This window comes from Numenius arquata, chromosome 2 (genome assembly GCF_964106895.1).
Source record: "Numenius arquata chromosome 2, bNumArq3.hap1.1, whole genome shotgun sequence".
Classification (NCBI taxonomy): Eukaryota; Metazoa; Chordata; class Aves; order Charadriiformes; family Scolopacidae; genus Numenius; species Numenius arquata.
Window position 1 is genome coordinate 104,215,967 of NC_133577.1, and position 15,732 is coordinate 104,231,698.

Consider the following 15,732-nt stretch of genomic DNA (forward strand, 5'->3'; position numbering starts at 1 on the left):
TTCAGGAGTGGCTTTTAAAAGGTTATTTTTTCAATGAAAAATAGTTGTTTTATAATAAATTTTCTGAATTTCTGTACTGATCAGTTTTGAAGTTTCAACAATATTTGTCTTTATATGTTCAGCACAGTATGACTAAAAGAGACTCTTAAGGAGGAATTATTTTGATGTCGACAAGAAAATGAATTGAAAATCAACTTTATTAGGAATTATTTCTAAGAAAACTACATGAGATGCTAAGAAAAGTTATATTTTATGCTCTCTTGTTATTAATTTTCAAAGATGAATTTTCCTCACATAGAGGAAAAATACCACAGAAACTAATATCTTGAAATTTCTTTTGACTTAGAAAAAACTGACCAAGAGAATACTGCAGCAGGAGATAAAGACATAAAACAGCCTTCCAGTAACCAAAGTATACAACCAGAGATACAAGACCAGTCTGTCTGGGGAAATTGCACTGATGGTGACCTCATCAGAAGTAAGTATTTCCAGAACAAATTGCTGCCATTTAGGCTTGCTTTCGCTGTGTAACGGGATACTGCCTGTTGACACAGTTAAATGTGTGTCAAATGCAATTGTGTTGCAACTATAATGCACATCTACCGACTTTATTTCCCAGAATGACTCCTGTCAGCGTGCATAAGCAACGGGTTCAAAGAAAGGTGTGATTTGAGTGGTGCAGTATAATGGACTGGTGTAGCATCGACATTTTAAAGCCGTAATGTTATATTCTTACCATTCATGATGGGATCTGTATATTTAGTAGGCATGTGAGCTGCAGTATGCAACTGTGCTAGGTGTCATTGCCCTTAATTTCTCAGGTTGTACATTTAAGTGGCAAAGTAAACTATGTGGAGAGCAGTTGCTTCCAGATGCACTGAGTACTCATCAGGTGTAAGTTTATAAAGAGTTTTGAATCCTTAAAGTAGTTATTCCATTCAAAACTAGAAGAATGCTGTAAGACGAGGTTTTAGATCTATGCTATGGAACTGTGGGTTTGTTTAATTAGTTTTTACAAGTCCACATTCCTACTATATATCTTGGATGCTTTAAAACATAAAAAGGTATGCAAGATTATTCTCATTTTTCTGCCTTGAATTGAAGATCATATGCTGTCCAAAAGATCATCCACAATTGCACCCTCCTGAGGCAAAAATATTCCTGTCAACTGCCAGAGCTAATACTACTTTAAAATTCTGTGGATGTTTGAGTGCGAGTTGCTCAAGGGAGGGGCAGCATGAGAAACTGTTCCTTAATTATAGGGTGTATTCAGAAAGCAAATGGACTAAAAGCCGAGTGGTTCTCGAGCTCTCTGAGATCGTTTTCTGACCGCACACTTCAGGGTCAGTCTGTCTTTACACTGCACATGTACTGCACTGTACACAGTGGGGTAAATTCATATTTTTGAATCTGCTGTTGTCCTAACTGGTGATTTTCTTTGGAGTTATCTGGGGTTTTTGATTGTTGGTTGTTTTGTTGTGGGTTTTTTTTTGGTTTGTTTTCTGTTTTTTTTTTTTTTTTGATCTTATCTATACAATCGACTTCTCCTGAACTTTGTGTTAGCATTTGAAGTTCTTTTCAAATCTTAGTTAATCCCTTTTTCTAAATATTGAATCCCAGTAAATACTCCTACCATTTAATGTTTTGAGTAGTTATCTAGATCCTTTACAGGAAACTTGAATTTAGCATGTCAGATATTTATCTCGCAATTTAAAAATAATTCCTAAAGGTCTATAAAGAGGTAGAATTGTCCTGCACAGTTTGAGAGTTTAATTAATCCCAAAAGATTATTATTTTAGACCTAACTGTCCCTGGACAAGCAATTGCTTTGTGCTTGTGTTGAGGACTTGGGAAAGTGCTGTACTTTTGGAGTGGCCTCCTTCTCATTCCCTCTTCCTATAGTCTTCATTATTCCCAGGCCCGTGGGAAAGCAGATTTATTTCGTAGCAGTTAGTAGCGTGCCTGAACTGTGGAGGAAAGGACCAAGGACAGTAGGGTGGTGCCGTGCTTCCTCTAATCTGTTCACCACAATGACGTACGGTAGTGGCTGCACTGGAAAGTGGGAGAGGAAAAGATAATTTTTTTCAACATATAGTAGAAATTGCAGCAGATTGTGCAAGTCCCTGGTAAAGTGACTTAACAGTTTTATGCAGTTATATGTCTCTGTGATGGGAGGGTTATCTGCTCTTGAATTAAAAAAGTAACAGGAAAAAGGGAAAAAATAGGATAAAATTTGTAGGTACACTGTACTGCTCTACTGTGCCTAACTGCTCATCCTGGAGTCACTAGTAGTTTTGCCTTTGACTTTTGTGAAAAGCAAGTTTAGGTGAAAGCTGGAAGTTTGTAAAACTCCTAGTCTTAATAATTGAGTTTTGTGTAGTAGTGGCTTCATGAGACATGTTTGTAGCTGCTATGATGCAATCTACTCTTTGTTTAAAATTAATGGTTTTTTTTTAACCATTAATGTTAAAGTCCTCTAGATGGAAGAAACAAAAATTATGAAATCGAAGCAGCTTGTTTTCTGCTTTTTTTGGACTCTGGCTATGAGTAGGAAAGGCTGCTCTACTTAAATAAAATGAGGAACAGTGTTTGGCTCAATTACAAGTATTTCTTGTAGTTTGCAGAAGTTTTACAACTTGATCTACTTAGTAACTTAAGTTTGAAAAATAGAAAAAGTAGAGCAAAGAGAAGCTTGTTTATCACAAACATTACTTAGGTATTTCATCTTAAATAACACATATTGTAACTCAGAATGGCTGTGATTCAACCAGACCTATTATCCCACTAGACTAAAGTTTGCAGAATATTGCATATTGAATGAAGTTTGAGGTTAGAAATAAACAGTGTTTTGATCATTACTGTCTATTTTAAAGCTGTTCCTTTAAATTGTTTTAGGCAGGGCATACTTCAGTTTTCTCGGGTATTAACAACTATTCACCACTATCCTAATGATTCATTTTCTTTTTTCCCCGTACAGATTGTTTTCCACCCCCACAGTTGATACATACTCCATTTGTGTTAGCCTTAGTTCTCACTTTATAAATGTTTCCAGCATTTAATTTCCAAGGTTTTGCTTGTTTGCAGCTGTTTTATCCTGCTGTTATATGGAAGTAGATTAATCAGTCAGTTTTATTGGCACACCAACAATGAAGTCCAGTGTTAGAGACTCTGTAATGACTTCATTATGTATGACTTCTCATTTGCACTTGTGAACTCAGTTTACCAGGCAACATCAATAAACTAAAATGCTGCCCCCGTTTTCCAGAGTAAGATGTTTTCAGTTCTCCTTGCCCTGCCCTTGCAGTCCTTTTCTCAAGCCTCCTTTTTTTTACTCTCTAGATGATATTTCCCCCAGATTAGTCCTTTTCCTCCCTTCCTTTGGAGTGTCCCTTCCCTCCCCCATGGGTAAACTCATACATTCATAATATCTCAGGTAAATGGGTAATCTTATGGGAAGCTTCATCCAAGGAGCTAATCACTTTTGAAGAGAGCTTGAGAGTCAAAAGGTTACTGTATACTGGCATATAAACAGGGAAGGGCTAAATAAGAAGAAAATGGCTATATTGCCTTTCTGTATTAATTCTTAATGCACTTGCATAACTGTTACTGGAATACTGCATGCAGTTGGAGGAGGGTCAAGGGAGAACCACAAATATCTCAGGAACGACTGGAGTAGTTGGAAACACGCCTTATTGTGGAAAAACTCCTGGAGTTCAATCTGTTTAGTGTTAAGGAGAAGGATAAAGAGGGGCTTGATGAGTCCCTAAAAAGCATGATACCACAATGACCAGAGATTTGGTAAGACAGTTCTTCAACTGTAGCAGACAAGGGGAGAACTAGATGATGTCTGGAAGTTCAGTTAGACTAGAAATAAGGTGTATGTTTTTTAGTGGAGTATTTGAGAAGAGGAAGAACTGCAAAGTATTTGGTGTTTTTAGGTGTGTTAAATTGGTCTTCCTCTTCCCAAAGAGGCCATTGCTATCTATATCCTCAATTTTAGAACGTGAGTAAGGGAGAGTCTCTTTTCCATAGTGATTTCCCCAAATTGGGATAACTTTAGATTTGTCATCTTGGGTATCCTTCAAGGCAATGTTGAGACTATTCCTTTCCCGTCACAAATGCACACATATTTTGCATTTTATTTCAGGTTCTGCTTTTCAAAAAAACTTAGCCTTAGAATAGCCCCATCTCTGCTTTTCCTTCTTCTTCAGCAGTGCATTTTAACTATCTGCTAACACCTTCTGCTTATTTTCATTGCATGATCTGGTGGCCTGTAATGGAGATGTTCAGCTTCTGTTATCACTCACCTTTGGCAAGTGAGGAAGAGTGGATGTTAAAACGTGCAGCAGGGTAACCTGTAGTTATGGCAATGAAGCCATAGGAGTTTTTGCTGCTCCACGTTACCACAATGTCCTGTTTTCTTCTTTGGGAAAGGGGAATTGGAGGACTCCCCTTTAAAAATAATGAAAAAAGAAAAGGGCTATAAAGTGCTTTTCAGGATATTTAGGCAGACTTTTTCAGAGGGTACTAGGTTATCATCAATGTGTGCTGTTATGTAGGGGAAGGAATGTTTAGGAGGGAAGAAAATGCCAGTCTTGAACACTATTTGCTTGTGAGGATTTAATCTCCTTTCCAGTTTTCAAGCAGGACCTTAGCTATGTGATATTTAAGAAAACAAAAAACATCTACCATAGATTCAAATTGTCATGAATAATTGATTAATAATAATCCAATTCTCAAGATTAAATACCTAAAATATGCCCATGTTTTACAGATAGAAAGGTCATTGCTATCCATCATTTCCTAGCTTCAATTGCCTCTTTCTCCTCCAGGAAACACCCTCCTGATAGGAGTGGTTCTTCAGAGAAAGGGCTGCTTCGTTCAGCTCTGTGGGGATTAAAAAATTTTACGTGTTCTTGTGCCCGCTGTTTTATTTACTACATTCTTCTTTATTGCATTTTCTTTTATTGAAATACACACCTAGATATTTTTATCTTTTTGTTTTCTATATTTTTATGTTGATTTTTTACTTTACATGACTATTTATTTAATTTTAATGTCTGGAGAATCCCTTTTCCTTCTGGCTGAGTGAGTGAGTAATTTTCGTAGTTTAAATTATGCAGTTTGGGTTTGGGACCATTTTCCCCAATAAGAAGAAGATAGTCAGCTGTTAGAACTATTCTTTTTGTGTGATATTAATCCAAATACCTTTTATTGGCTAATTTATAGTGCATAGTCATCTTACAATTATTGTGATTTCAGATGACTGTTTATTCTGACTAAAAAATAGTACAAAGTGTTTGAGATAAGTTAACTTAAATGGTTCTCTTCAAAGCTAGAAAGTATGACAGATACCGTATTCTTGCAGCATAACTGAGCATGTGAGTACAGAAATCATGCAGAATAGACTAATGGAAATTACTCAAAATATATTGCTGAGTCTGAAAGGTGTATCCATTTAGTTAAAGTAGCGATTTAAGTACAATGTCCCAAATACACTGAGGTATAAAAAAGTGTGAGCCTTATAGAATCATAGAATCATTCAGGTTGGAAAAGACCCTTGGGATCATCGAGTCCAACCATCTGCCCTACTCTACAAAGTTTTTCCCTACACCATATCCCCCAACACCACATCTAAACGTCTCTTAAACACATCCAGGGATGGTGACTCAACCACCTCCCTGGGCAGCCCGTTCCAGTGTCTGATCACTCTTACTGTGAAGAATTTCTTCCTAATGTCTAGTCTAAACCTACCCTGTTGCAACTTGAAGCCATTCCCTCTTGTTCTATTGCTATTTGCTTGTGAGAAGAGACCAGGACCAACGTCTCTACAATGTCCTTTCAAGTAGTTATAGAGAGTCATGAGGTCACCCCTCAGTCTCTTCTTCCTCAAACTAAACAGTCCCAGCTCCCTCAATCGTTCTTCATATGACTTATGCTCCAGGCCCTTCACCAGCTTCGTTGCCCTCCTCTGTACCCGCTCCAGCAGCTCAATATCTCTCTTGTATTGAGGTGCCCAAAACTGGACACAGTACTCCAGGTATGGCCTCACCAGTGCTGAGTACAGGGGGAAAATCACCTCCCTACTTCTGCTGCTCACACTATTTCTAATACAAGCCAGGATGCCATTGGCTTTCTTGGCCACCTGGGCACACTGCTGGCTCATATTCAGCCGCTTGTCAGTTAGAACCCCCAAGTCCTTTTCCGCCAGGCAGCTTTCCAGCCACACTTCCCCAAGCCTGTACCGATGCATGGGGTTGTTGTGGCCCAAGTGCAGGACCTGGCACTTGATCTTGTTGAAGTTCATACCATTAAGCCCATCGATCTAACCTATCTAGGTCTCTCTGTAGAGCCTCCCTGTCCACATGCAGATCAACACTCCGACTTAACTTGGTGTCATCTGTGAACTTAGAGATGATACACTCTATGTCATTATCAAGATCATCAATGAAGATGTTAAAAAGAAATGGTCCCAACACTGAGCCCTGGGGAACACCACTTGTGACCGGCCGCCAGCTGGATTTAACTCCCTTTGTGACAGTCCAGACAGCCAGTGCTTGATCCACCAGATCATATGCTCGCCCAGGCCACGTGCAGCTAATTTTTCCACTAGAATTCTATGGGGAACAGTGTCGAATGCTTTTTGAAAGTCTGGGTAGATAATATCCACAGCCTTTCCTTCATCCAATAATTGGGTCATCTTGTCATAGAAGGAGATCAGGTTCATCTGGCAGGACCTGCCTTTCATAAACCCATGCTGACTAGGCCTGATCCCCTGGTTGCCTATTATATGGTTTGTGATGGCACTCAAGATGACCTGCTCCATCTTATTATTATGGACAAACAAAACTTTGATCAGTTCAATGCTTAAATACAGGAATACAGTATTTGATATTTAGATCCTTCCTTAAAAAAAAAGATAAATGTTTGAGGAATCTGGTCAGTAGAAGTAATGGAGGTGTGAGAACTCCTCTCGCAGAGAGATTTTCTAATTCTCTCCCCAGCAGAGAACTAGCCTGTATTATTTCACTTTCTCCCCCGCCGACCTGGCAGATCTCTTACCACTTTTGTTCCAAAGGTCCTCAAAACCTCCTGTCATGCCTATTGAGGAGCCTGAGGGGTTTTTATCTTCTTCCCAACAGGCTCTAAGATGGCAGACAACACATGCATTTTTGAAAACTTTCTTTAAAAATACTGTGCATCAGCTAGCTCCCTTAGCACAATGCAGGAGGTAAAATGTGATTTATTATCATAGTTTTGTACGGGTTTTGGCTGGGAAAGAGTTAATTTTCTTCATAGCTGCCTACTGGGTTATACCACGGCAAGTTTTCAGCCACTAAATAGTGAAATATGACTTTGATTGTATAAACTGGAAGATAGCTATCTAAGTGTGTTGTACAGGATATTTGGAGTATTCATGCCAGTCAAGGTAAAGCATCTCATGAAGGTGGTAGTGAAAATTACACTGTGTAACAAAATTTTGGAATTTAGTTGGCTTGACAGCAGGCCAGTGTGTTGTGCATCAGAAGCACTAGGGCCTGTAAGGACCCATGGATTTACTCCTACAGATACACCCGTTGAAGCTGAGGAGAAGCATGATTAATAGTGCTCTTGCAGTAGGCTGAGCACATACAAATGAGAAATCGGAAGCCAGTGCTGTCAAGATACCAAGAGACCAAACATTTTCAGTATTTCAAATAAACTAATTGGAGTTTGCAGCTGGTGCACACATATGCATCTGGAGCTCATGTTTGCTACTGTTCACCTGAGTCTTAATGATTCAGCTGGGGTTGTTTAGATTTCCTTCCTTCTTTTTTTTTAATGGATAAAGATGATGCACTCTTTCCAGTGCCTACCTGGAAGACTACTGTAGAAAGTTAGGGCTTTTCTTGCTGAAAGTGTATACATCTTCACACCTTTTTGATTTCCTGGAATTTCTGGAAATCAAACCTCTCAGCTGAGACAATTTTACATCCAGAGAATTTCACAGCTCATTGTTGCATAACCATAGAATTTTAATTTAATTTTCATTTCACCCTCTCCTGGGCAGAGAGGCATTTTCACAGCTAGCCTTAACAGTTACAATCTTCAGAGTTTAAGACTGGGCCTTTGGTGTTCACAGAAGTCACCTGTGGAAGGACCCGAGTGTCATTGAAGTTAGCAGTCCCTTACTTGTGAATAGAGCTGCTGTGGGGTGCAGATGTTTTCTGCGTAGCCTTTCCCCTTCAACTCTAGGTTGAATGTTTTGAAGGAATGCAGTTGATGATGGACTGTGATAGGTGAGGAATTTCTATACTCTGTGGTGACTGAATGTGGAGAAATAAACTTCTTGCTGTTGTTGATCCATTTACAGAACAGTAGTCAAACTTCAGTGAGAACCTTAAACTGCACCAGATGACCATGAGATAGATGCATGTATTCTGCATATCACTAGTAGCCAGAATTACCCGGAGCCTTTCATTTTCTGTTTTACCTTACTTCTGACTCTCAGAACATCATCTGAATTTATGGTCTGAGGCTGGGGAAGTTTGGATGGCACTAATCATCGGTACCAGACAAAGGTGACAGTATCCAAGTAATGTGAAGATTACTGTGCTTGCTGTGTTTGAGCCTGAAGTAAATTGTATCTTAATTTCAGAATATTTTCCTTTTTTGTATTGGTACTGTTTCAGAATTAATGTGCTGTTATGCCTAGATGGGAAAGAATATTTACATTCTTTTCCCGATTGCTTCCTTATATAGTGTAAAAGGTACAATAAGTCTGTAGTGGTCCTTAAAGAGGAAGAGTAGTAAAAGTCTGACTGCGTTCTATGTGAAATATTATACTACAAAACCAATGAGTCAGTGTGGTTTCAGACTGCTATTTTCAGTACTAACAGTATTCAGTTAGCAATTTTTAGCAAAGAAAATGCCAAATTATAAAGTGCATGAAAGTCTCATCATGCAAGTTGTACTTTTAGGAACCTGTTTTCTGGCAAAAATGTCTTAACTTTAACCATGGCAAAAATTCTCTTAGTTTTTCTCTTTTTAAATTTTATATTTGCTGTCGTGTGTGCAATGCTTGGAATAAGTTTATACAGCTGAAAAGTAGTACTTCATATTGTGTGTACATCAAAATAATTAAATTAATTCTTCAAAATGTAGATACCCAAAATAGTTTTTAATCTTTTGAATTTTGTATTTACTGATAAAAAAGTGAAAGATGAAGAGAGGCTCATGGTCACAGCAGAAGGCTTAGCTAAGTATTTATGGTTAAACATTTTTCTTCTTGAAATAGCTATCCAGAGGAAAAAAAGAGTCTGAATACTACTTACTTGCGCTGCATTCAGGTAATATCTGCAGTGTAAAAGTACCCACAAGTACCTTTCCCTGAAGGTATTTTTGTAAAGGACAAGGAAAAACAGGAGCCTATGAGCTGTTTTCATGTTGTTGTGGTGCTGGTGGCTTTTTGTTTTCCCTTTAAAAAAAAAAATATTCTTCATGATCCTAACCCAAAGGATCCCTTTGAAAAACATTCAGACGTCAAACAGGTGTGATCACTTAGGCTATTTGTATTTGTAATACTGGTTTTGTTAACTCATTATACTGATGAGGTAGGCCTCCAGAAATATTGAGGCTTGATTTAAGAGAATGATGAATTATTTGCGACCCGAGCCATAACTATTTTTGAATGAACTGTAGTGTTCTGGCATGTGAGAAACATGTTTTTGTATGGGGACTGCTCTTGAAATCTGTGAGCATAAAATGCAAACCCATGGTATTCTAACACAAGAGCTTTCAAATTCTGAGTTTTATGCCTTGACCCATGAAAATTACGGGCTTAAATTGTACTTTTAAACCTGCTTCCCTCATCTATAAAGTACCTTGATTATCATGTTTTTAGTTTCATCTGAAGCTATAAATATTATGACACTTGTTTAGAGAAAACTGTAAGATTTAGCAATGCTAGTGTTAGTTACAGGAGAATTTCAACTAAGAGACTCTTTCCTGATGCAGAGATACCTCAAGCTTAAGTGAGCTTTATTGATTTACAGCTCAGACTTAAAGTTGTATAATGTTTGCATAAAATGTTACGAAGTTTGCTTTTGAGACTAGTCAAGTAGAGCAAACTGTTAGGCAAGCCTATAAAATATGTGGCCTATGAGTCAGATTTGACCTTCAGGGCAAGTTTTTGCCCCTGAGAGACAGCACAAACCATTTGCCCGTTCCTTGGTGGAGCAGGAGCAAACATGCTTTTAAGTATGGGCAGATCTGAAATACATCTTTCTTCAAAAATAAAACCTCTTAGCCACTTAGAAGGCATGTACCTTTTCCCATGTCCTTTCTTTATTAGGACAGATTCATATTTCAACTGCATTTTATAAGTTGAAAGTTGAAATAAAATTCACATTTTAACAGAAAGGCAGTGAAAGATTATTATGCTGCCCAAAACTGGCCATAAGAGCAGTGTCAAACCAGAGTGAACATCTTCTAGGTCTGTGCAATTTAGAAATATAGGAGATTAGTGAACAATACTCTTTTTGCTTGAATTTCAAAATGAAGGAAACATTAAGTTTTGGTGAGAAGATTTGGGATCAGCCTGCCTAGAAAGGTTTGTCTCGGTGATAAAACTGAGTTTTTCACAGAGGTGACACAAAAACATATTTGGATGGTGAGGCAGGATACAGAGCTAACTTTAGGTAATGCACATGTAGGTTTTCATATATGTAATTTTATTAAATTACACCAGCTCGTTTAACAATTTAGTAATTCCTAGCTCACTTTGTAATTGGTAGTTTTGGAAGAAAGTAAAGGGTATGGATTGGTGATGTGGTAGAAAGAGAAGTGGTGGCTATCATGGTTGGAAAAGTGCTGAAGGTTTGTTCCCATTCTTATTAAATTGTTCTGCATCCTCTTTCCCATATTTACTTTATAAAGTAGAGAGAGAAAATACTGACCCATCCCTATTATATTACTGTCTCTAAGCCATTTTTCTCTTTTCTGTTTGCATAATTTACTCTGTTCCTCCCTTTCCCTCTTTGTTGTTTGTTTGAACAGTCTTTATTCCTGTAAGCAATGACAAGAAGGTTGTGCTTAGAGGCTGACTGGAAATGTTTTTAAAGTGCTTCAGTATAAAGGCCTGTTCTCTTCAGCTTCTGTGTGTTAACACCAACATTTAAGCTATTTTGTAAGTAGCAGTGAACCTACTTATTAGAATAAGTATTTTGGCTATTGGAGAATTAACAGTAAATTAAACATCATGAAAAGATACTGTGCATTCAGAAAAAAAATCAAAACAACTGTTAAATACTACATCTCTGAAAATCTCAGCTTCTGGAGTCATGTGATTATGTTAAATTAAATTTTTCATAAAATAAACAAAACATTAACCTGATCTTAATCTGTTGCTCCTGAAAAAAGCTGAAAGTTAAAGAATCAAAATTGAGAATGCCAATAATAAGGATGTCTTCAAAAATAAAATACTGGTGATTTCTGAGTAGTTTGGCTTGGCGGCACCACACTGCACAGAAACAAGGAATTTTGTCTAAATTAGCACAACACTAATTAAACATAAGGTGGTAGGGAGATGTTCCCATTGTGACTTGTTAATTCCAGAAGCCTAAAATGATATGGGACAATAAAATGTAGCTAGTTATGCTGAAGGAGAGTGAAGAAAAAGGTGCTGGAATTAACTCCAGGTGGCAGGACTATGGCAGCGGTGCAAATAAAATGGCAGATGGCATGAATCTTTAGTAGAGTGAATAAGGATGTATGAAAACCAGGGCAGTTCTGTTCTTTTGGCAGTTGTCTGAATGGTTTCTTAACAGCTTTTCTGTTCGGGGCCAAGAAATGTGAGAAGGGAGGCTGAGATGTTTCCCAAGCACGGCACAGCTGCACAGCACAAAGGGATGGAGGCAGGAGTTTGGCTCACCCATCGCCAGCCTGGTCGAGCTGCTGTGGCTGACAATGACAGGAATGTTTGTGGGGCTGAAGGCTTCTACAAGCAGCAAAGGAAGGTTGTGTGTGATGTAGTTGCTATCTTTGCTGTGAGGCAAGGGTTGCCGCTGTACTTTGGGTCTTTTTGGGTAAGAGGAGGTTGCTGCCTCAGCTACAACTTTTTATAGCTCTTGAATTGTGAGAGGACAAAAAAAATAACTGTAAATTCTAATGTGTTCACTTAAAATGCTGTTTATTTTCTGTGAAATCCTTCAGCTTATTTGCAAAACCTTGTAACAAAATGTTTTAAAATGCAAAAATGGACACTTGAATATTGTGAGTAATATTGACATAGCACAGATTTCACTGCTGTATCTACACTCCATTTAAGAAAAAGTAATTGTGATTAGTGTACAGAAGGATTTTCTTTTCCTCTGCAATAAAGGGAAATATGTCTTCTAAATACGACAAAATAAAAAAGATCCTTGTTGCAAGAAGCACTAATTCAAAGTATGGACTTCATCCAAATTTAAATGCTACTTAGAAGTATTTTTAAACAAAAGGTGAACTAAATAAACTTCAGTGGGCGAAATTACATAGTTTTATAAGTTGAAAGAACTTATTTATTTTTTTTAATAGAGAATGAAAATGGTTCCATATGTAATGTTGAGTGCTTTTAAACATGTTGAAATAAGAATACTCCCATTCTGTATGTTAGAGATAAAAACCAGTATTCTACTGCTATTCAGTCAGCTCTGCAGTATAAGGACTTGCAGGTGCTACTGGCCTCCATTATATTGAAATCGTTTGGGTACAGTAATTTCATAGAGATTTATATCTTGTTTCATGAACAGAGTGGAGAATCAGAATCTTAGCTCTGTTGTGGGATGAAAGACAAAAGTTTTACAGGTAATTTCAACACATTAAGACAATTTACCTGTTTCTTCAGATAATCTGTTGCTTTCTCTTTTGTGTTAATGCATTTGTTTCTCTGAATTTTTGTGCTTGTAGCTATTAGTCACTGATGGGACACTGTATTTTTCTAGCAGGACAGATTTGTAACTGCGTGGCTCAGATATCAGGGCTTTCTGGTGAATTGTTTGAGCAGCTTATGCTTTGCTTCCTTTCAGGAAACTAAGTGCATCATTTTTACAGGAAGTTTGGTCTTTGCCAGGCACGGTCAGCAATCTGACTATTGCACTGCTTTAAGGGATGTGTGCATGAGCAGCAGGCAAAAACTCATTTAGCATACTTTTTTTTACTATAGTGAATTCATGTAATGGAGATCATGTATGAAAGCTTGGCCAGGATGGGTGGGTTTGTCCAGCTGAGTCAGAAAAAGGACTTCCTAGATTATTTTGATAGAATACAGTAAATAGGAAAACTTTTTTTACTCAATTATTTTGTGCTAAGTATTGGTGACAATGATTACGTGTTAAGCACATTCAACTTTGAATTGAACACAGAAATCTCTTAGTTGATAAATTCTTGCATTCTGAAATATAACACTACCTTTCCCTTCAGCGTATGAAACTACTGTTTAAGCATAAAACAAAGTTAAACTGCCTGTGGGGTGGGGAAGGGAAAGGGCAGTGAGCTCTGACGGAGAGATGCAGCCTTTAGTCCATGGCTGCCTGCAGTTTTCAATCTAGGGAAGGAAAAAAGAGAATTTAGAATTTTCAAGGACTCTGGTAAGAGGACTTTTCAAGGTGTATTCTCAAGAATCTAATTTGTACAGCCTGCACAGAAATGTTTTGGGTGAGATTGTGCCATACCTTTCAAGGCACATCAAAATTCAAAAAAAGAAAAAGAGATGTCATTTCTGGGTCATCCTGATGCCAAGCTGGTGCGTCAATGGCATAAAGCAGCCCAAGATCCAGCTTTGGTTATGGCACCTCTGCCTGGACTTTCTGTACGTGACTCAAAATCCTTTGATGACCTGCGGTCCCTGTAGTGCTTTAGGATGGGGAAGCCCCTCTTGTCCAGCCCATGGGCATAGCGACCAGATGGGGAGCAATCTGGTGGAGTCGGAGTGTCCCTGCCCATAGCAGGAGGTTGGAAGTAGATGATCTTTAAGGTCCCTTCCAACCCAAACCATTCTATGCTTCCATGATTCTACAGGCATAGTGGCCAGGTGGGATTAGTGATGGGGTCCTGAGCCCATCTCCTAGATCCTGCTTAACATGTGGGAATTCCCGTAGCTGAAGGACATCTGTAGCAGAGACTACCTCAGTGTGTTTAATGTTGTCTGTGGAGATGCATGTGGCCTCTCTTTCTCCTCACACTTTGAATTTTCAGGATTTGGAAATAGATGGACTCTCTACTACGTTTCCACATCTTTTTTCTCCTGCTGAAAATCAGTCTATTAACTATCCAGTCTGTAGTAATGACAAGCTAGGTCATGAAGAGTTATTGTTGTGGACCTCAAGTCCTCGCCCTGCTTTCTGACACAGAATTTCACAGGGCAACTAAGATGATTAAGGGATTGGAGCATCTCCCTTACGAGGAAAGGCTCAAAGAGCTGGGGCTCTTTAGCCTGGAGAAGAGAAGGCTGAGGGGAGATCTTATCTACGTTTACAAGTACCTAAAGGGTGGGTTGAAGGATGATGGAGCTGGACTCTTTTCAGTGGTTCCCAGCGATAGGATGAGGGGCAACGGGCACAAGCTGGAACATAGGAAGTTCCATTTAAATATGAGGAGAAACTTCTTTATGGTAAGGGTGACAGAGCACTGGAACAGGCTGCCCAGGGAGGTCGTTGGGTCCTCTTCTCTGGAGATTTTCAAGACCCACCTTGATGCAGTCCTGAGTAATGTGCTCTGGGCAATCCTGCTTCAGCAGGGGAGTTGGACTAGATGATCTCTAGAGGTCCCTTCCAACTCTGACAATTCCATGATTCCTTTTTCCATCATGCTGCTGTTGCTGAATGTGTCTTATTTTTGGCCTGGGCTCCAGGAGCTTCTCTGACCTTGAGCAGAAGGGGAACTATTGCTTCAACACTATATAAGTTGTTGTATACTTCAATCACTGTATAAGTATGATGTTTTTGTCCGTATTTCATTGCTTATCATCCAGTGATATATCATTTAATTCTTTTCTTACTTGTAAAATTTGTAGCAAATACTGCAGCTCTAGTGGGATTTTGCCTGTGATTTTTTTTTGTTTCTTCTTCCCTGCTCTTTTCTGCCCTCACAGACTGAAGTGGCTCAGCTCACTATGTATTTTTTCCCTTTCTGGCTCCTTCCCCTCCAGTGCTGCCTTCTTCTGGGTGGTTGCTCTCTGTTTTTTTTCTTTTGATGTTTTTGCCCTACTATTGCTTTAATAATGTAAAATCCCAAGTTTTAGCCTGTTCCTCATGGTTACTGCCCATTTGCTTCTCCTGTTCCATTTTCCTTGCAGCTGTACTTTCTCTTTCTTCCTTTGGTTTTCTGGTACTTGGTATCAGCTGAAGCCAAACTTAGCATCAGCCCTAGGTTGCTGGAAAGAATAACAGAGAGAAAATAAGTGCAGCAACCGGGTCAGAAACTCAGATATCAACGTATGTATTCCTATTTTTGTGCTGATATTCTGTGTGTTTTCCCACTAACTTTTTATATTGCCCCCTCTATGTTGCCGTCCTGTTTTTACTCCTATTTTTTCTTTCTGCATCTTGTTAATTTTGTTAGTAGTAGCACTGGGTATTACTTAGAATTATAGAGATGACAAAAGACAGAGCACTAAGAGCAGGATGTCAGATTCACACTTGAGGTGGAACGCTTTTTGGAGTGTTCTGAAATTCGTTCGCTTACATGAGTGGAGGATTAGAAATCAAGGGAGCA

The 15,732-nt window shown here is 38.6% G+C and overlaps 1 protein-coding gene across 1 annotated transcript in view; it reads left to right on the forward strand.

The window, feature by feature from the left end:
• Positions 1-15,732, forward strand: part of MDFIC (MyoD family inhibitor domain containing) — a gene marked incomplete at its 5' end in the record, with an annotated part of 48,642 nt that overhangs the window by 11,696 nt on the left and 21,214 nt on the right. The window contains 1 exon segment of the mRNA XM_074168247.1: positions 347-478. Coding sequence (XP_074024348.1) covers positions 347-478 — 132 coding nt within the window.